Consider the following 21,720-nt stretch of genomic DNA (forward strand, 5'->3'; position numbering starts at 1 on the left):
AAATCCAAATGGGGAATATATTGGGAGAGGATTTTAAAAAGGTTATATGTGTCACTAATTTCAAATACACTTTTGTTGCAGATAGAGAACATGTAGTGTGTGCAATTATACATATGTAGACATTGTACGTATACAACAGTTATTCACACTTCTTTCTAGTGCTTAATGAGTATTGTATACTTACTGAGTATTGAGTAGGCAACGTGATAAAACTTCACAACCCAGATGGGAAAGATACATTAATAGCCACAAGGGTACAGGGTAAGGAGCTATTCAGGAAAGTGGAGAGATTTAACTAGCATTTGTCAGAAGATTTGGCATGGAGGCTGTCTACCTACTATATATGTAATAGACAACATTTCATTTTATAGTAACAGGGCTAGCACAGCCAGGTGCCAGCAGGCAAGCACCACCATTTACTTAAGACACATGCCACAGAAATGGATCAGGATTTTGTTTCACCACTTGAAAAATGGGTGTTATCAAAAGAGAAGTAAATGGGTGCCGGAGCACAAGGGAGAATTTTCCCACTGGTAACAACTACGAGGACAGGACTGAGGTCAAGGTAGGGAGCAGGTGGTTAGTCAGGAACAAGTATGAGATCAGGAAGAGATGGATTGTGTGTTGTGCCTGCTTGGGAAGGATGTGTGCCCAGAGCCTGCGTTCTTGTTAGGTAAACCTTGGCTCCCAGCCATCTCCCAGGGCCAAGATGGCGAGCACATCAAAGCAGCCTTCAGGTGCAGGGGGGCGGGGCACAGGGGGCGTGGCCTCGGAAGCCAATAGGCTCCGCCCCGGGGTGGGGCTAGGGCCAGCGGAGGGGTGGGGCGGGGCCTTGGGGCAGGGCGCTCTGGCGCTGGTGGAGGCTGCAAGACCTCAGCGCCCGCTGCGCTCTCCAGGTCGGCTTCCGCGAGGACGAGGCTGCCTGCTGCCGGCCTGTGAGCCGAGTTGCTGGGCCTACGGTGATTGCAGGCAAGTGAGCATCCACAGCTCGGGCTGGGGTGGGGGAGGGTGCCTTTTCCACACCTCCGGCCTCCCTCAGTTTGGGGAGGGGTCGCTGTCTAGCGCGCTTGGGGAAACAGCTGCCTGTGACTCCGAATGTCTGGTCTCTAGGCACAGATCCGGCTCCCTCTGCCGCCCCTCACTGGCCTTTGCGGAGCCCTGTGCCCTTGGGGATGAGAGTGGGGGGCGATGTCTGGTTTGTGGGGGGGTCGAGGAGTTCAGCCTTCTTCAGCCTTGGAGGAGGGGGGCTGAGTTGGCAAGCCTGCGGGTAGGAACTGGAAGGAATGCGCCCCCCATTTCCTCTGGAGAAGGGTCAGGAAAAGGCGTCCCTTGGCTCCTGGGCCAGCTGCTCCTTGGGCACAAGAGGAGCCGACGTCTCCGTGCTTCCCGGGGGTCTCATCCTCTCCCCCTTGCTCATAACACCTTTCCTCACTTTCGCCAGCAATCTGTTCCTGGAACTGCCAGTCTACGGCTTTGCCAGAGACACCCCAATCTCCGCAGCGCCAGGGCTGTAGGGTGGAGGAGTGGCCGACTGGAGGTCTGGTGGGGGTGGGGACGCGGGTGGTCACCACCAAGAAGAGATTCCTGAGGGAAGGGGCCTGGGTGTGGGGCCACTAGGCAGGAGGGGGTGTTTCCAGGACAGAGCCTGCAGATTTGGGGGGTGGGGGTGGCAAGAGAGGTCGGGCTGGAGGACTTAAAAGACGTGGTGTGGTTTTCTTGGAGGAGGAGGAGGAAGAGGGAGGAGGGCTAGGTGCCACTAGGTGTGATGTCACCTTTGAGGAGAGGGATGCTGGTCCATTGGAGGGCAGGAGAGTAGCGGCAGCTGTCCTGCCTGACAGGCAAGTGGTTAAGGAGTAAGGAGGCTCTGCTTTGCTGGGGAGCCCCTCCTGGTGAGAGTTTAGAGGCCCTCTAGTACCCAGGTTTCTGGGACTTAACCTCACTCTTTCCAGAGATACTGGAACCAGTACTGAGTACTTGGCTCAACAATCAGCAAACATTTTATCAGGCAGCTGTTCTGTGCCAGGCATCATTCTAGGTTCAGGGCCTTCTGAAGGCACTGTGGTGCCATGGAGCGGCTGAAAGATACACAGGTGACACTTTGTCCCCCACTTCCCCTCGCCCCCTGGACTCTTCACTCCCTTCAAGTTCTGTTACAGTGCTGTTGGGTTAAAAAGAACCAGAGCTGTCTCTGCATGCTTGTGGGGCCTCTCTGGACAGGATTCCAACCACCCACTCACTCCCTGCCTGCCACTGCTCACTGACCAAAGGAAGCTGCCTTGGAGAAAGGGGGACTTTGAGTGATTTTTTTTTTTTTGCCTGTCTCTAGGACTTGGTTCTGCTTTAGTTGCCTGAGATACAAAGTGTTAAAAAAAAAAAAAAAGGCCAAGACAAATCAGGAGGTGGTGATCAAGAACAAACACAGTGGGTGTGGGTGTGGGGTACGGTCAAGAATACACTAGACAAGGTCCCAGCAGGAGTCGCCATCTCTGCAAGGTGGGGGAGTGTGGAGGGAGGGGCCGTGGAAGGGTGGTATCTGGCCGCTGAGCATGTCATGATGTCAGAACTGTGGTGTGTGATCAGGCCTCAGGCTGGGAAAGGGGAATGAAATAGGCAGGGCTGGCAACCAGCCTCCTGGATCTCTTTGACTTGGAAACAGTTGTCAGGGGCTTGCTCGTGGGCTTTTTCAGAGCCCAGGAGGCTGGCAGGATGAGAGCTGGGGAGGAGACAGGCTCTGGTGGAATGAGGCAGGAGTGAGGGCCCACGGCCAGGCCTGGGATCTGGGGACCAAGGGTTAGCATTTGTGTGCTAGCTGTGTGCTGGCGGGCAGATGGATTGCTAGAGAGGGCAGGCAGGTGTGGTTGGTGAGTAGCATGGAGGTGTGTGTGCTCTTCTGGGAGCTGCAGAGGACTGGTATGGATGGAAAGGACCCAGGGAGAGGAAGTTCCCTGTGAGGCTAGGTCCCAGGGAGGGAGCCAGGCAGCCTGGATTGGGGGGAGAGGGAGGGGGAGGGTGTATTGCCACTGCATGAAGTCACCATCTGGCCCCCCTCTGGCCTGCTCCCTCACTGACCTATAATTAGCTCTGGAGGACACTCGCAGCTGTTTGCAGGAGCACCACTCAGGGTGGTCAGTGGAGGGAGAAGCACTGGGACGCCTGGTGCTCAGCTAACCGGGGTTACTTCTGATGTGCTTCCCCTTTGCTGGAAGGGGCCTTAGGTAGCAGAGAGAGTGAGTGGTGGGGGTAGCAGCGGACTAGGCTGGGAGCGCTTTGCTCAGCTGTCAGAGAAGCAGGGTGCTCTAACTCCAGCTCCCTCCAACCTTCCTCAAGGGCCTTCTGTGACCCCCGCACCCCCACTGTAGAGTTGGCCCTGGTATGGAGCAGTTTCTTGCCTTCCAGGGGGCTTGAGAGGCTTTGGCTGGGGCTGTCTCTTTCTGAGAGAGCTGGAAACACTGCCTCTGGGTAATTCTGTTGGTCTGACTCCAAGTGCTGCCAGGCCCTGACCCCCCCCCCCCCAGGCCGTGCCAGACACTCAATGTTCGCCCTGTGCCCTGCTCTCTTGCTCTACAAGGCTTCCTCAGGGATCTATATTCTCTCAAGTCGACAGGGAACTTCCACGGGGCTGAGATCATACTTCACATGTCCTTTGTGTCCAGAGCCCTTCCTAACTCAATATTGGGTTCCTGGACATCTGCTCAATAAGTAATTGTTGGACTGAATTAAGAGGTCTGTCTTCTGATTTCCTAGGTTCAATGAAGTCTCTAACCTGGAGCAGAGGAGCCTGTGGGGACCCAGTGCAGTGGTGTTAGGTCTCAGTGCAGGAATTTGATGCTGTAAGCAATACAGTGAAAAATCTCTACATTTTTCTCATGCAGGGCATATGGGTTTAGGTACCTAGCCCTGGAGAATAATACTCATGAGCAAAAAGAGTGTGTTTCTTTTCTTTTTTACTTTCTCTCTCCCTTCCTTTTTTTAGAGTTCTTATTGGACAGAGACGGAAATTGAGAGAGAAGAGGGGAGATAGATAAATAGATAGTTAGATAAAGGGAGACACCTGCAGCCCTGTTTCACGACTCGTGAAACTTCCTCCATGCAGGATGGGAGGAGGGGACTGGGGACTTGAACCCGGGTCCTAGTGCTTGGTAATATGTGCATTCAATGGGTTGTGCCACCACCTGGTCCCCTTAGAGTATGCTCATATTAATTACATAAATATGTTTGCACACTGACTTAGAAAAGCACTGATAGACAATATAATCTAGTAGTGAAGTGTTGGGTTGAAAACCTGATTCTCATCTAGGACCCTGCGTGACTGATTTTGTCCAGCCAACAGAGCTGAATTGTCCTCAGTTAAATGCATGTCTGAGATGACTGGGGCTTCCTCAGAGTTTGCTATTTCACAGGGGAGGTAGATTGCCTGTCAATGGTGAAAACACTTCATATATGTACTCTATCTATGATAGAGGAGAGGGAGAATTAGAGCATCACTCTGGCACAGTCACTGTTGGGGATTGAACTTAGGACCTTATGTCTGAGAGTCCTTAGCCACTGTACTACTTTCTGGGCTGCTACACTTACATTTTAATTTAATTTAATTTGATTTTTACATTTCCACCAGGATTATCACTGGGGCTCAGCTCAGTGTCTGCGTGATGAATTCACCACTCTCAGTGGCCATTTTTTCCTTTCTTTCTATTTTATTTGATAGAGCAGAGAGAAATTAAGATGTAAGGACTTCAGAAGTCTTTATGCATAACCATTATGCTGTCTCCCCAGCTCCCCATACACATCTTCTCATGACCATGTCTTATACAGTCATGACCCCTGCCATTCTCACAAGCATTCACAGCACACAGCCTCCCTACTGTGCACACACTGGCTCTTTTCTTAGGAAAACGCAGACACAGGCATCCACGCACATGCACACACACCCCTCTTGTGACCACACACTGGGTGCTATATACACAGGCACCCACGCACATGCACACACACCCCTCTTGTGACCACACACTGGGTGCTATATTGCATGAATATGTGTGACCCTTCTGTCTCTTTTTTCTTTTTAGTTTAAAAATGGTTTTTGTATTCTGTTTATTTATTTATTGGACAGAGATGGCCAGAAACCAAGAGGGAAGGGGGTGATAGAGAAGGAGAGAAACAGAGAGACACCTGTAGCCCTGCTTCACCACTTGCAAAGCTTTCCCCCTGCAGGTGGGGACTGGAGTTTTGAACCTGGGTCCTTGAACACTGTAACATGTGTGTTCAACCAGGTGCGCCACCACTGGGTCCCACACTTCTTTCTTTAGTATTCTCCCAAACCCACAGCACACTTTTGTTACCTCCTCCCCCCTTCTTACAATGCATTCTTCTCTCCGGGCATTTATGTGGACTGGATCCTCTGTGCCTTGGCACATGTCTGCCCCTCTCAGGTTCTTGATCCCTTTGGCCATCTCCATGAAGGTTCCTTCCTCTGAGGGGCTCAATGCAGAGATTCAGCACTTGTGGGCTGATAGTTATCCCATCTGGACCCCTAGTTTTGAGAGATTTTTAGCCTCCATATAATATGCCACAGTTACTATTTTATTTCTGCTCTTGCAAACATTCTTGAGGACACACACTTGCTCCTCTGATTAGCAGAAGATGGCTGTGAAGCTGTGCATAAGACTGAGTTCCCCAGAGCTATGCGCAGTGTTCAGCGAGGCAGCCTTCTGTCTGAGCCTGTGTGAAATCCTGAGTCCTGCTAGCCAGTAAAAACATGGAGGTGATGCTTCCAGTGTCACCAGTGAGGCCTTCTCAGGTCTCTGCTGGTGTGTTGCTGTGCTTATTTAAGCAGGGGCCTTCTGTGGACAATCCTTGGTAAGGGAAATATATACTTTATTATTTCTGTGTTTGCCACAGAAATAATAAAGTATATTATTATTGTTGAGTTATTGTTGAGGCTTGGTGTCTGCACGGTAAATCCGATATTCCTGCCAATCTTGTTTTTCCTTCTTTTCTCCCTTCCCTTCCCTTCCTTCCCCTCCCTTCCTTCCCCTCCCCCTCCCTTCCCTTCCCTTCCCTTCCCCTCCTCTCCCCTCCCCTTCCCTTCACTTCCCTTCCTTTCCATTCCTTCCTTCCATCCTTCCTTCCTTTCTTTTTTCTTTCTCTTATAGAGATAGAGAGAAATGGAGGTCAGGAAAGATACCTGCAGCATTTCTTCACTGCTTGTGAAGCCCCCACCACCACCACCAAAAGGTGGGGACTGGAGGCTTACACCTAGGTCTTTGCATAATGGTGTAGCCTACACTCTACTATGGGTCTGCCACCACTTGGCCCCATATTTTTAAAAAAGTTAAAGTAATTTCTCTTACCCTTTCTTTCCTTCTCCTCCTCTTCCTCCTCCTCTTCCCCACCCCACTCTGCCAGGGTTATTGTTGGGGCTCCATGCCTGAACAATTCCACTTTTCCTGGAAGCTCTCCCCCAGATAGACCATGAAAGACAGAGGAGAGAGACAGAAGGAGGAGAGACAGCACAGTACTGCTCCACCACCCATGAAGCCTCCTACGTGGTGTTCCCATGTGATGTTGGGGGCATAGATCTGGGTCCGTATGTATGACAGAGTGTGTGCTTTACTAGCTGAGCCGTCTCCCAGCTCCTAAGTCTGTCTTGTCTGTCTGTCTGCCTGCCTGCCTGCCTGCCCATGGATTATTCACTACATGCCACTGGGGAATGAAATCTGAGTCTCGTGCATGTGTGTGATTCTGCCACACAGTAACCTTCTCAGGCTGATTTTTTTTCTATAGTCCCTTTAGAGAGAGGGAAAGAGAGAGGATAGAGGAAGAGACAGACACACAGAGAGGAGAGATATCATAGCTCCAGCCCTGCTGTCATCCATCATGCTTCCACATGGTGTCAGGGCTTGAACTCAAGGCCTCACATATGGTAGAAGGTTCTCTATTGGGGGAGCTGGCTCCCAGTCTCTGTAGACAGTTCTCTCTCTGTGTGTGTGTTCAGGGTTTTGTCACTGGGACTTGCCAAATTCGACTGCTTTGAGCAGAGTCTTATTTTATTTTTTACAGGAAGAGACAGAGAGAAGGAGAGACACCACAGTTATGCTCCACCACTAGTGAAAATTTCCCTTTGTATGGTGTTCCCATGTCCAAGCCAGGGGCTCGAATCCTGGTCTTCACACCATGAATTGTATATATTTCCCAGCTCCACCCACCACATTCATCTGAAAGCAGGGATATCCAGCCCCGTTTAGGCTTGGAGTCCTTTACACCAAGGAAGCCTTAATCGGGTGTCCAGTAGGAGGGACAGCACTGGAGCTGGTGAGGGAAAGTAGGGGCAGGGAGTTGAGAGCTCAGGATGTATATGTCTCACTTCTTTTTTTGGTCCCAGGCTTCTCCTCAGTGATGTTTTGTCATAATGCCTAGTTTGCAAATCTCTGCCTTAATTTAAAGACTTAGGGGTGGAGGTAGGTAGCATCATGGTTATGCAAAGAGACTCTCATGCCTGAAGCTCCAAAGTACCAGGTTCAATCCTCTACACCACCATAAGCCAGAGCTCAGCAGGGTGCTGGGGGAGAGAGAGAGAGAGAGAGAGAGAGTCTTAGTTGTGCTGGTTACTACTCGGTGTAATTTCAGAGTTATTGTGGGGTGCACAGGGCCTTGTGTCCAGTCATCCTGGGACAGCCCACTCACACCTGTGTCCTGGGGTGTGAGCACTCACCACAGAATGAATAATAAGAGAAGCACGTGCAAGCGACCATCCAAAGGACCAGTGCTTCAGAGACCACCAGCATCTTCTCCAGTGGAAAGCTTTGAGCCCCATGTAGAAAGTTCTCATTTGGGTACACTTCTCCCCTTGTTGAAACTATGTGATTCTTTTACTCTTTTATTTATTATCTGCCATCAGGGCTTGGTGCAGGAAGAAATAGATAGGTAAGTAGATAGATAGATAGAAGGAGAGACACCGGCAGCACTGCCCCATTGCCGGTGAAGCTTTCCCCCTGCAGGCAGGGATTAGGTCCTTGCACGTGGAATGTGTGCGCTCAACCAGGTGCGTCACCACCTGGCCCCAAGGACCTCATTCTGGAGAGTCCAGTGCTCTATCCACTGCACCATCTCTGGACAGTAAGGTATCAGTTCCAGAGAATCAGATACGCCTGCAAGCGTTGACACTGGGACTACCTGAGGGTCACGCTGCCTCACAGAAGTTCGATGTCATCTTTTGCCTTTTTAGTGATGTTCTTTCCTTTGTATTGGTTCTACAGATAGAATGTAACCAGTATCTCATTTTTGAAAAGATTCATCTTGGGGGTCAGGCGGTAGCGCAGTGGGTTAAGTGCACATGGCACAAAGTGCAAGGATTGGTGCAAGGATCCCGGTTCCAGCACCTGGCTCCCCGCCTGCAGGGGGGGTCACTTCACAGGGGGTGAAGCAGGTCTGCAGGTGTCTTTCTCTCCCCCTGTCTGTCTTCCCCTCCTGTTTTAATTTCTTTCTGCCCTATCCAACAACAATGACAGCAATAACAACAACAACAATAATAACAACAACAATGATGATAAAACAATAAGGGCAACAAAAGGGGGAAAAATAGCCTCCAGGAGCAGTAGATTCATAATGCAGGCACTGAGCCCCAGTGATAACCCTGGAGGCAAAAAAAAAAGATTTATCTTTTAAAAAATTTTATTTACTTGTTTTGGATAGAGACACAGTGAAATTGAGAGGGAGTGGGGGAGAGAGAGACACCTGCAGCCCTGCTTCACTGCTCATGAAGCTTCCTCCCTCTGCATGTGGGGACTGAGAGATTGCACCTGGGTGCATCCAGTAATGTGTGCACTTAACCAGGCGCACATTATAACAAGGCTCCCAAATAACCAATATTTTCTGCCTCAGGCTTTAACATTTCTTTTTTTAAAATATTTATTTATTTATTCCCTTTTGTTGCCCTTGTTGTTTTATTGTTGTAGTTATTATTGATGTTGTCGTTGTTGGATAGGACAGAGAGAAATGGAGAGAGGAGGGGAAGACAGGAGGAAAGAAAGACAGACACCTGCAGACCTGCTTCACCGCCTGTGAAGCGACTCCCCTGCAGGTGGGGAGTTGGGGACTCGAACCCGGATCCTTATGCCGGTCCTTGCGCTTAGTGCCACCTGCTAACCCACTGTGCTACTGCCCGACTCGCGGCTTTAACATTTCTAATGAAGGCAGTTTATAAAAAAGTCAAGCTTTGTCATTTGAGGAAAGCTATCCATAAACAACATCTCTCCCCCTTAAGGGCTGGGAGCTGTCTCTCCCCCTCAAGGGTTGGCTCACCCAGATGATAGAGCCATCATATCTTGGGGTATCAAGAAGTAGCTGGAAAGACGGGGTTCACAGGCTCAGCCCAGAGGTGCCTGTGAGATCACAGCACTTCTTCCTGTGCCGGTCTGAAGGTGTTGGACATTGGGCAGCTCGTGTCTGGGGTGGCAGGTGCTTGTCCGTGGTCGGTGCTGCTCTGGGCTTGCTCGGTGGCATTAGTGCTTCTCAGAGCAGCTTCCTGCCTTCTCTTGCCAGTGGCCTGCAACAGCCTGAGGTACTGGATTGCACTGTGACCTTCCTTTTCCAGATTCAGGAGCCAAGAGCCCTGGGAGAGAGGTCTCACCGCTGACCTTGTAGATGTTCCTGGAGGGACTCAGCAGTGAGGAACGGTAAGTAGAGCTTTTCCAAGAGACTTCTGTCTCTGATAGTAGCTTCCTGTGGCTAATACCCCCCCTTCTTCTTTTCTTTTTTTGCTGAGTCAGGGCCTCTCTCATGTGATTTCACTGTTCCTGTGCCATCCTTTTTATTCAGAGAAATAGTTGATGTGAAAGGGAAAAACAGCACAATACTAGAGCTTTCTCTGTTGCTGTAACACTTCCCATGTGGTGCCTGGGTTTAAACTTGAGCTATATGCATGGCTCTTAGCCTTTGCTTATTTGACCTCAGTACTGCTCAGCTCTGGCTATTGGTGTTAGCAGGGATCAAACCCAGGGCCTCTAACATTCAAGTCCTGTGCTATACCTCTGTGCTGTCTCTCTGACCCAAACCTTAGTTTTCTGATTGTATTTACAGTGGGCCTTGCCTGGTGCTCACTGAGGGAGTGGCACTTGGCATGTGACACTCTGTGACCCTCAGATCACTCCGGGTACTGTTGTCATCATCCCCACTTCACAGAGAAGGAAGGTGCTGATGTTTGGGGAGATCACGCGAGTTCTCAGGCCCCAGAGCCTGCCTTTCAAGACAGGAAATGCCTGGCCTTGCTCTCAAAAACTTTTTTTTTAATTAAAATTTTTTATTATTGAATGGAGGCAGAGAGTAATTGAGAGGGGGAAGGGGAAATAGAGAAAGAGACAGAGAGATACCTGTAGCACTGCATCACCACTTGTGAACCTTTCCCCTTGCAGGTGGCTTGAACTCAGGTCCTTGCACACTATAATGTGTGCACTTAACCAGATGTTACCACCACCACCTGGCCGGTCAAAAACATTTCTTTTGGGGAGAATAAGAGCAGTGATATGACTCCCAGGCCTGAGGCCAGTTTTCTGTCTGGGAGCTTCTAAGGTCAACAGTTGGGGTTGGGGGACATGGACCAGAAGTGACTGTTGAATCCCAGGATGTTGGGGCCCTGTGTCACAGCACCCAGAGGCAGTCCTCAAACTGAGCCTTCAGGTAGCATATATCTGGGAGGTGAGGACCAGAAAAGGCTCCTGGGGAGAAAGACAGCCAGGATAGTCCTGGGTTCTGGAGCAGGAGGTGGTGGCAGTGAGCAGGGCTGTTTGTAAAGACAGGCCTTCTCGGGCCAGTGAGCTAGAATGGGCAAAGGAAAAGTTCCTGGGCTGGATGGAAGGAAAGGGAGCAGCCTGACTGCACCCTACTGAGAGGAGAGCCCCAAAGACCACGGGGGAGGAAGTTGGAGCCCCCAGAACAGTCTGCCTGCAGATGTGGGCTGTGATGTGGGGACACATGGGTGATGGAGCCAGCTAAGGCTGGGGCCCTGGAGGCAGGTCATGGCCATGGGGACAGTGGCCCTTGTAGATGTAGATCCTGGTGATCTTTCTCAGGCTGGGGGAGCAGGGCCAAGCCATGGGGTCATGGACTGCATCAAGCGAGGGGTCTATGGCCCAGCCACCTTGGAGCAGATAGGATGCCTGCAGGAGGCCATGTTCCTTCCCCTCCACCCCAGCCCCAGCTTTTTAAAATTTGCCTTCAGGGTTATTGCTGGGGTTTGGTGCCTGCACTACAAATACACTGCTCCTGTTGGCCAATTTTCCCATTTTTGTTGCCCTTGTTTTTGTGTTATTATTGTCATTGCTGTTGTTGTTGGATAGGACAGAGAGGGGGAGAGAAAGACACCTGCAGACCTGCTTCACTACCCGTGAAGTGACCCCCCTGTAGGTGGGAAGCCGGGGGCTCAAACTGGGATCCTTAGGCAGGTCCTTGCACTTTGTGCCATGTGCGCTTGACCCTATGGGTCACTGCTTGACCCCCCCCTTTTTTAAGAGATTTTTTTTTCTTTTAAAGATTTTTTCTTTTTATTTATTTATTATTAGATAGAGACAGAGAGAAATCAAGAGGGGAGGGGAGATAGAGAGGGAGAGAGACACCTGCCATCCTGCTTTACTACTTGTGAAGATTTCCCCCTGCAGGTGGGGACCAGGGGCTTGAACCTGGGTCCTTACACACTGTCATGTGCTTAATTAGGTTCACCCTCACCTGCCCTCCGTAAAATATTTGTTTATTTGTTATTGGCTAGAGACATAGAGATGGGGAGACAGGAGAGAGACACCTGCAACCCTACTGCAACACATGTGAAGCTTTCCCCCTGCAGGTGGGGACCAGGGCCTGAACCTGGGTCCTCATGTACTGTAACGTGTGTGCTTAACCAGGTTCCCCACTGCCTGGCCCCTCTGGCCCCGTCTGGGGAGCTAGCTGGACTGAGCTTGAGTCCTTCTTCTCCCTGCTTGCTGTGTGCTCCTGCTACTGGGCTGTGAGCTCTGGTTCTCATGTTGAAGAAGCTTTAGGTCTTTCTTGCATGACACTTCGAGGACTCAAGTCAATGCATTTTCCTCATGCTTCAGGTCTGCCTGCTCCTGTGCCGACACCTCCCACCTGAGTGGTGGGTTTGCTGTGACTGGGCAGCCCACCATCGTTCCCCAGAGGCCCTTGTCTGCCCAAATCTCCCCCTTGAGACAGTCCGTTCAGTGGCCATGGACCCATCAGTTTGCTATCATGCAGATAATCCCGATGCTCTCAAATCTTTCTCCATATTCCCATCCGTCCACCTGTCCTGCCAATTTTTAGTGATTACTCTATAGGTTTTCCTCTTCCGGAATTATCTGGCATGGAGCCTTTGCAAACTGGCTTCTTTTCAGTAAGAAGCATGTACGCTCCCTCTCTGCCTCACTGGAGAGCTCATTACATTCTCTGTCGAGTAATATTCCATTGTCACTATCTGTTGAAATTGATCCACTCACCAACTAAAAGTCATCTTGGTGAATTCCAAGCATTGGCAGTGATGACTAAGGCATCTACAAACATGAAAATTGAGGGTTGGCCCTATTGACATGTAATTTTGTAAAATAAATAATAATAATAATAAAGAAACTTAATTTTCTTTTAAAAATTTTTAAATTTTCTTTATTTGATAGAAATAGCCAGAAATTGAGAAGAAGGGGGAGACAGAGAAGGAATGAGACAGAGAAGAGACCTGTGGCACTGCTTCACCATTTGCAAAGCTTTCCCCCTGTAGATGGGGGGTTCAAACCGGGTCCTTGAGCATTGCAACATGTGCTTTCAACCAGGTGCGCCACCACCTGGCTCCAGAACTTAATTTTCTATACTGAGCTGCAGTCAGAGCCTTGAGCGTTGTTCCTGTGGGAAGCTATACAGAAGGACAGTGAAGAAGTTAAATGTATCAGGATACTGAAGATAGTAAAAACTGGTTGTATTGTGAGGAGTGAAAATAAAAATCACAAACTTTGAAGGCTGGATATGCTTCTGAAAAAAAAAATTGAGGATCAGAGGATAGCTCACTGGGTATGTTCTTTGCTGTGCCTGAAGCCTGGCAGGCAGGCCACAACACTGGGGGAAGCTCTGGTCTCTCTTTTTCTCTCTGAGATAAAAAAGAATGAAAAACGTTGGCCCAGAAGTGGTGAAATCATGCATGCACAAAGCCCCAGCCTCACATAAAAAAATAAAAAATAAAGTTAGTGTCTGTCACCTGGCACAGAAGAAGCTGTCATCGACAGGTGACAGCTGCCATCACATGGCTATTATTTCCCTGTCACCACTTCCCTCCCTATCTCCTCAGGCCTTCCCCCTGCTTTCTATCAGGTGGGTGCCTCCTCCCCTTTTTTACATCTCTGCTCAGAAGGGCCCTCCAGTCCTGAGTCTCTCCCTTTGCCCAGCCCAGTCCTGACAGCCGGTGGCTTTGCCCTGGCTGAGCTTCCTGCCGGCTGGGGGCCCAGCCATCTGCTGGGGTGGCAGGAGCCAGCCAGAGCACAGACCCATGTCCCCATCCTTCCTGTTTGTTATGGGGAATGGGATGTCTTTTGGGGGAGCCAAGAAGGCCTAGAAGCTTGCCTCTTTTTGTCTGCAAGTGAGCACAGAGGCCTGGTTCCCCCCCTCCCCACCCGAGCACACACTCCCTCGCTGGCTGTCACGGCCTCTTCCGTTGTTTCACAGTCTGCCCACACTCCTCACTGGCGAACCCCTTGCCAGTGCTTGTTTGGTGGTGGTGGTGCGGGGGGTGGTGTTGATGTTGTTGGGAGCTTTCGCCTCTGAATCAGGACCTGTGAGTGTCACTTAGGAATTGTGCGGGAGCGAGGTGGCTTCTGTTAGGCTGAGACGACTGTACTATTTAAAGATGCTCTGAGCCTGGAGAAGCCAGGTGTCCCGACCAGCTGGCCCAGTGCCCTTCCTGCTGGTTCTGCAAGTGTGAGGGGGTGTGTGGGGCCTGGGGGGCTGTGACAGTCACCCAAGGGGCCTCTGCTGGGCCCCCTCTGGACACATCTTCATCTGGCAGCCCCTCAGCCCTTTCCTAAAAGGATATTTGAAACTCAAAAGTAGGGGACTGGGCGGTAATGCACAGGGTTAAGTGCACATGGCATGAAGCACAAGGACCTGGCATGAGGATCCTTTTGCGCCCCTGGCTCCCCCCCTGCAGGAGGGTCACTTCATAAGCAGTGAAGCAGGTCTGCAAGTGTCTATCCCTCCCCTCTGTTTTTTCCCCTCTCTCAGTTTCTCTCTGTCCTATCCAACAACAGCAATAACAACAACAAAATGGAACAAAATGGCCACCAGGAGCAGTAGATTCCTAGTGCAGGCACTGAGCCCCAGTGACAACCCTTGAGGCAAACAAGCAAACACAAACCCCAAAACACCTACCGACCCTTTTTGCTTGTTTTTGTTATTTCTGAGGCTCAGTATTTTCTTTTCTAAATTTTAACTTATTGTTTGGTTATAGAGAGGGAGAAACTGAAAGGGAAGCAGGAGAGAGAGAGGGAGAGGGAGAGAGAGAAAGAAAAACACCTGCAGCACTGCTTTACCACTCATGAAGCTACCCCCCATCGTGGGGACTGGGACTTGAACCTGGGTCCTTGTGCATCATAACAGGTGTGCTCTGTTGGGTATGCCACGACCTGTGGGGCTCAGTATTTTCAAAACTCTAATGTTCCTGGTGACCATTTAAAAATTTTTTTTCCTTCTTCTTTTTGCTAGAGCTTGAGAGACAGAGATTAAAAGGGAGAAAGACGGAAAGAGGAGAGGCCCCTATGGCATCATTTTATTGCTTCCCGCTGCAGGTGAACCTGGGTCCTCGAGCATAGTCATGTGTGTGGTCTGTGGTGTGAGCCTCAGGCCCACTTTGCTCCACCACCAGCACAGTTCACTCTCACCTGGAATCGAGTGCTCTGTCCTGCCCTGAGCTGCTTATTCCTGATCTCATTCCTTTAAGGGAGGGAAATAAGGGCCACGGGGCTGGCAAAGTCACTCACTTGGTTAGTGCTCTGTTTGGCCTTGTGTGTGACCCAGTGCATTGAAGGCAGCTTTGATGCTGTGGTCTCTTCCTTTTTCTCTGTCTCTTCATCTCTCTATCTCTCCCTTTCGGCCTATCTCTATCTTAAAAAACAAGGAGTGGTAACATGCCATCATTACATAGACTAGATCTCAAGCATAGTGACAAACCCAAGGTCACCCAGCTGGTCTCCTGAGTGGCCTCTGGGTCCATGTGTTCCAGCCCACAGGCTGCTGGGATCAGGACAGGCCACCCCAGGTCTCTGAGCATCCAGAATCTTCTCCAGGGGCCTCCTGCAGCCTTGGGGCCCTTCCCCTCTCTGACCTCTGCTGCTTGCCCACCTCTTTTTTCTGGGGGTGGGATGGTGGGAGCGTCTGGGCGGTGATGACCATGTGATTTCCAGCCTCAAGGCTGAGAACACTCAGGATTCAGGGGGACGGGGTCTGGGCAGCAGGGCAGGTGGCAGCTGTGGCCAGGCAGGGACTCAGCCCACCTGTCCATCCCAGCAGCTCTGCAGCACCAGGAGGCAGGTGTGGGCTTCCCTGGCATCAGGGTGTAGTGGGAGGTTGGGTGCAGGCCAGCCTGCTGGTTTCTGCTCTCTTGCCTCTTGTGATCCTGCCTCTGCGAGCAGCCAGCAACCAGCTTCTCTGCCTGCGAATGTGTGTGGTCACGTGTATGTTGCAGGCCTTCATGTTCCTGTGCCCGCCTCTTCACATGTGTGTGTGCATGTGTGTACTCACTGCCCATATGCCTGTGTGAACCATGGGGCTCTCTGGGAATGGCTGTGGGTGTGAGGTCTGGGCTTCTCAGGCTGGTGCTGACTGCTATCGGGCCCTAGCTACCCCTTCCAACTAGATCACGGGGGCTTTGGGAGAAGAGGGGTTTCCGTGGAAGGTGCTCGGGCCTTCTCTGGTTCCCTTGCCAAGGGCTTCCCAGCCTTGATGCCACCTGTCCACTCTGAACCCCTGAGTCTGCCGGGTGTGGGGTGGACAGTTGGGTCCCCAGGTGGGGGGGAGGGGTGGTACGTAGGCCTTGTTTCTGGAGTATCCATGCATCCAGATGCTCTGCGGGGCCCTCACATGCCACGTCCCACCACTGGGAGCTCCCTCTACTCTTGATTAGGCTTCTGGGAGGTTGCCTGTGTTTGCTCCGACCGCTGGGCTCCCCTGTGCCCTGCTCAAGGTGTGGGCAGCCTGCACATTTACTAAATGTCCTTCTGTTGACTTCTGGCATTGCCAGCAACGGGCAGTTGTATGGAGGAAGATGATGTCCTGACATGAACAGCAACCCTGCCTTATCTTGCCCTATGAGAATAACTCTCCCCCCCCAGTTTGACTCTTTTGCATTACATTATTCAGTCCCTGCTCTCATCTGGAGGCAGTGAACTCAGAACAGAACTGGTGTTAGGTCTTCAGCTGCTTGTGTGTGTGTGTGTGTGTGTGTTTGTGTTGACAAGCCAGAGCTTCCTTCCTGAGTGGCAGACCTCCTGAGGGCCAGTTCTCTCTGCCTGTCCCAGTGCCCACTCAACTCCTGCCTCTCCCAGGGTTGAGCTATGCCAGGGGAGCCTCCACCCTGTGTAGACCTCACACCCACGTTGAGCCCTTCAACCCTGTCTGCTGTGCCCTGAGCTTGGGGAGGATGCTGGGGGGGGGGGTATGTGCCAGAGAGACTCCATCCCCCTGCCCCACCCCCACCCCCATCCCCACGTCTCCGGAGGACTCTGGGCAGCCTGCCTGCTGCTCCCCTGAGCTGACTGAATCATTTCTATATTTGGCCTGTGAGCCACGTGGGTGGGGGAACCACTCCTGTGTGGCTGCACTTCTGACAGCTGGGGGGTGGGGGGGCTGGGGCTGGGGCAGCGGCAGCGACCTGTGCTCATGGGGAGAACCGAGGGAGGCGCCATCCGAGTGAGTCAGCCTGAGCCAGCGCCAGCGCCATTCCCCTGTCCCAGTCCAGAGCTCCCATGCCCCCCAGGGGTCCTCACCAGGCCCTCACACAGCCTCTCCCTCCCACAGGCCGCTGCCCTGTAGAAGCCATGGGTGTCCGTAGGCGCCGCTGGGGCTGTGCCCGGCTCCCGGGCTCCGTCTAAGCCGAGGACCTGCTTCCAGCTCTGCCTCCCTGCCCGCTGGTCATGGCCATACAGGACAGCTGCCCACTTGTCTGGGGACGCAGGGCGCCCAGCCCCGGCTCTGAGAGCTTAGGCCAGGCCCCCTGGCTCCGTCTCCCAGGGCTGCAGGCCCCAGGTCCCCTTCAGAGCCACTGAGGCCATGGGACACGGCCCTGCCTGGCACTGCCGCCTCTGAGACCCAAGCACTGGGTCCCTCGGGGCTGCCACCCCTGCGACCCCTCCCTGTGCCCTGCCATTGAACGGCTCTGCCCAGCCCCACCATGTGTGAGGTGATGCCCACAATCAACGAGGGGGACCCTCTGGGCCCCCCTCACAGCGCCGACGCCGATGCCAACTTCGAGCAGCTGATGGTGAACATGCTAGATGAGCGGGAGAAGCTTCTAGAGTCCCTCCGCGAGAGCCAGGAGACGCTGGCGGCCACACAGAGCCGGCTCCAGGACGCCCTTCACGAGCGGGACCAGCTCCAGCGCCACCTCAACTCTGCCCTCCCGCAGGTAAGGCCCCGCAGGGGGGACTCACCCTCCTCTGGGCCCATCTGCATCTTTTGGGAGGCGGGCAGACGGAAGAAAATCCCGCCCTAGCTGCTAGCTGCAGTGAGCCCATGCGGCCAGCAGGTGGCGCCATAGACCGGAAAGCCCCCTCCTGCCTTGGCTGCGTGGAGGCGGTGGGTGGAGGAGCCAGAGCAGAGATGGGAGAAGCTTCAGGCATCATCTGCTCTAGCCCGGCTAGTGCACACATGAGAGAAGCGAGGGGAGTCACACCGGAGGTCCCTGTGCAAGCCAGGCTTTTCCACACTCGCCTGTCCATCCACAGCACGACTGCTAGCAGCGCAGGCACTTGTCTAGTGTGGTGTTTCTTTCTTTCTCAAAGCTTTAAAATTTCATTCATTTATTTATTTAGAACCATAGAATCATTCTGGAATATTCTATGCTGGGGATCACACTTATGTACTTCATACATGAAAGTCCAGTGCTGTATAGCCAGGGTTACAAAGATTTTTATTTATTTCATATAATACAGGAAAGATACTCTCTCTTTCCCTCTCTCTCTCTCTCTCTCTCTCTCACACACACACACACACACACACACACGGAGAGAGAGAGAGAGAGAGAGAGGGAGAGACTCAATCCAGGAGCACCAGGGAAAGAACCAGAATATTACTCTAGCACATGCAGTGCTGGGGCTTGAATCCAGAACTCCATGAACTCGAGTCTAGTGTTCCCCCACTGAGCCATCACCTCAGCTACTGCTGCCCATACTCTGACCTGCAGCTTGCAGAGCAATAGGAAAAGGACCCCAGGGACCCATCAACTGCTGGACATCCTCTCATCACCCCAGGAGCAGTACTGCCCTCCACAGGTTTCTAAAGAACAGCATTATTGAATGACTAGGAAAATAAAAAATGCAAAACGGGGAGTCGGGCGGTAGCACAGTGGGTTAAGCGCATGTGGCTCAAAGTGCAAGGACCAGCTAGAGGATCCCGGTTCAAGCCCCTGGATCCCCACCTGCAGGGGAGTCGCTTCACAGGTGGTGAAGCAGGTCTGCAGGTCTATCTTTCTCTCCTCCTCTCTGTCTTCCCTTCCTCTCTCCATTTCTCTCTGTCCTATCCAGTAACAATGACAGCAATAACAATAACTACAACAACAGTGAAAAACAACAAAGGCAACAAAAGAGAAAATAGATATAAATAAAATGTAATATGGGATGGATGGGTGGAGAGATAGCTCAGCAGGTATGGTGCATGCCCTGCCGTGCCTGACAATTAGGCTTCAACTCTGGCGCCACATGGGAGTTATCATGGCTCCAGCGTAGGCTCTGGCACCATGGTGGCTCCCTCCTCTCTCTTTGTTTCTCTGTCTCTTTGTCTGAATGATGAAGTGACCTGGGTGTGGTGAAGCCCCAGCTCAAAAAACAAACAAACAAGCAAAGCAGAACTCCAAGAAGTGGAAGGGGGAACATAGCCTAAGGTTGTAGCGCCAGCTGAAGAACACACCCATGAAGGGCTTTCCCACTCCCAGACCCGACTCGGTCCCTCGCACCCTGTAATGAGGCCAGGCCCCGCCTGGAGACCATGGCTTGCTGCAGGTGCACTGCGTGTGTGGTGATGAAGTGGGGACTTGGGGGGGGGGCAGGTGGTGAGAGTAAGGGAAGGTAAGAAGAGCGTGGGGCATTGACTTGGAGCTCAGGACACTCCTCGGGGGCAGATCTCCAAGTACTGAGGTGCCCTGTGGTGGGGGTGCTTCCAGGAATTTACAACCTTAACCCGGGAGCTGAGCCTGTGTCGAGAGCAGCTTTTGGAGCGAGAGGAGGAGATATCAGAGCTGAAAGCGGAGCGGAACAACACACGAGTAAGTGTGTGTGTGTGTGTGTGTGTGTGTGTTTGTGTGTGTGTATGTGTGTACACCTGACATGGCCAGAGCCTAGCACTCCCCCACTCACGCTTATCCTGCCTGTGCCCTGGGGGGACAGTCACCTATTCATCCTCCCATAAAGACTTCTCAACTGCAGTTGGGGGTCATAAGGAGTCGGGTGCTGGGAGGGAGGCCAGGGCTGCTCTCAGCGTAAGGCAGGTGCTCAGTGGGGCAGAAACTGTTAGTCACCATGGAGGTCTTCAGTTTGTCAGAAAAGTCATAACTCATTTTTGCATAGAAAAATATGCCATGGCTTTTCTTACTGTACACACACACACACACACACACACACACACACACAGAGAGAAATCGAGAGGGAGAGGGAGAGGGAGATAAGAGAAGGAGAGAAAGAAAAATACCTGCAGGACTGCTTTATCTCTCATGAAGCTCCCCCCGTCCTGTGGGGGATGTGCCTTGCACGTTACAACCTGGGTGCTCTGACAGGTGAGCCACCACTCTGCTCCAAGTCACTGATATTCTATTGAATTTAATTAATCTATTGTTTTTATTGCCACTACTGTTATCACTGGGGTTTGGTGCTGGCACTATGAATCCACTGCCTCTAGCAGCCATTTCCCTCCCCCCTTTATTCTATTTTATTTGATATGACAGAGAGAAATTGAGGGGGGAGAGAGAGAGAGGGAGAGAGAGAGAATTTGCTTCACTTCTTATGAAGCTTCCACTTGCAAGTGGGGAGCAGGTCTTGAACCCAGATCCTTGTATATAGTAACAAGTATGCTCAGACAGGTGTCACACTGCCCAGGCCTCTAGTTAATGTATTTGTATATGTCATTTTATTTATTGACTGATGAGAGAGAAGAGAAAACCAGAGCTTCACTCTGGCACATGTGATGCTGGGGATTGAACCTGAGACCTCATACTTGTAAGTTCATCACTGTAGCCACTGTGCCACGTCCTGGGTCACTAATGCTCTCGCTTTTATACATGTATTTCTGTGTTCATACAAAAGAAATAGATACAGAGACACAGAGAAAGGTCCAGAACCTCGCACAGGTGACTCCAGGGGCCTTGTGTGAAAACCAGGCCCTTGGCTCTGCTGCCAGCCCAGAGGCACAGGCCCATGTCCTCCTTCTGCTCTTCTTGCCCCCTGCCAGCTGCTTCTGGAGCATCTCGAGTGCCTGGTGTCCCGCCACGAGCGGTCCCTGCGGATGACGGTGGTGAAGCGCCAGGCCCAGTCCCCCTCTGGCGTGTCCAGTGAGGTGGAGGTGCTGAAGGCCCTCAAGTCACTGTTCGAGCACCACAAGGCCCTGGATGAGAAGGTACCCATCCCAGCCTCGGGGGGTCTTTCCTTTGGGCTTCCTGTAGCGTCCTTGTGAGGGAGACCGGCCTTCCAGCTTCCTGGTGGTTCCTCTGCCTGCTGACCCAGTGTCCAGGGCTCCTGTTGTGTTCCCTCTCAGAAGTGTGCCCAGTGGTGGGGTCCAGTTGAGGCCCTTGCAACCTGAGTCCAGTGTGTACCCGCTTCTCCCCTCACCCCCCTTGGGCAGGTGCGAGAGCGGCTCCGTGCGGCGCTGGAGCGAGTGACCACCCTGGAGGAGCAGCTGGCTGGGGCCCACCAGCAGGTAGGCTGCCCGCCATGTCCACTCTCCTGCGGCTCCTGGGAGCCGGTGTGGGCGACCCTTTGCTCCCTAGTGGACGTCCTTTTGTCTTGACTGGAGGTCAAGGGGACTCAGAGGGTCCTGGGGCTGGGGACTCAGAGGGTCCCCTCTGAATATACAGGGGTTCTCGCCTCTCAGTCTCAGCACTGTGCCCACAGGTCTCTGCCCTGCAGCAGGGGGCAGGCCTTCGAGATGGACTGGAAGAAGAAGGGCCTGCGGAGCTGGGCCCCAAGCGCCCGTGGAAGGTGGGTTCTGGGGCTCATAACGGGGTGGGAAGGACACATCTCCCAGACAGATGGGCACAGCTGCCTTGCCTCAGCTCAGTGCCTGTTAGCACGTGAGAGGACCCGGGTTCCACCCTGGGCCACCGCATGGCAGTGCTGGGTGGAGCCTCATGTACCGTGGAACAATGCTGCAGTGTCTCTCCTTTTTCTGTCTTTATCTCTCACACGCTGTCTGGAAGAGAGGAAAAACAAAGGCCACCTGCAGTGGTGGAGTCATGCAGTGGCTGAGTCCCTGTGACAACCTTGGTGGCAAAAATAAAACAGA

The 21,720-nt window shown here is 52.3% G+C and overlaps 1 protein-coding gene across 17 annotated transcripts in view; it reads left to right on the top strand.

Annotated features, from left to right (window-relative positions):
• The first annotated feature begins 830 nt into the window (after positions 1 to 830).
• The window catches only part of PPFIA4 (PTPRF interacting protein alpha 4), a 56,312-nt gene continuing 35,422 nt past the window's right edge, over positions 831 to 21,720 (top strand). For 3 of the 17 annotated variants that reach the window (XR_009546321.1, XM_060178604.1, XM_060178607.1), the window contains exons 1-6: positions 9,348 to 9,671; positions 17,032 to 17,638; positions 19,391 to 19,492; positions 20,671 to 20,835; positions 21,061 to 21,135; positions 21,330 to 21,416. Coding sequence is in view for 16 of the 17 variants with exons in the window: in XM_060178604.1 (XP_060034587.1) it covers positions 17,405 to 17,638; positions 19,391 to 19,492; positions 20,671 to 20,835; positions 21,061 to 21,135; positions 21,330 to 21,416 (663 nt within the window). In the remaining variant the exon portion in view is untranslated. Of the gene's footprint in view, positions 974 to 9,345; positions 9,672 to 16,858; positions 16,924 to 17,031; positions 17,639 to 19,390; positions 19,493 to 20,670; positions 20,836 to 21,060; positions 21,136 to 21,329; positions 21,417 to 21,720 lie in introns of those variants that run through there. The other 14 variants (XM_060178598.1, XM_060178603.1, XM_060178605.1 and 11 more) reach the window with 8 other exon arrangements.

Source organism: Erinaceus europaeus, chromosome 19 (genome assembly GCF_950295315.1).
Source record: "Erinaceus europaeus chromosome 19, mEriEur2.1, whole genome shotgun sequence".
Classification (NCBI taxonomy): Eukaryota; Metazoa; Chordata; class Mammalia; order Eulipotyphla; family Erinaceidae; genus Erinaceus; species Erinaceus europaeus.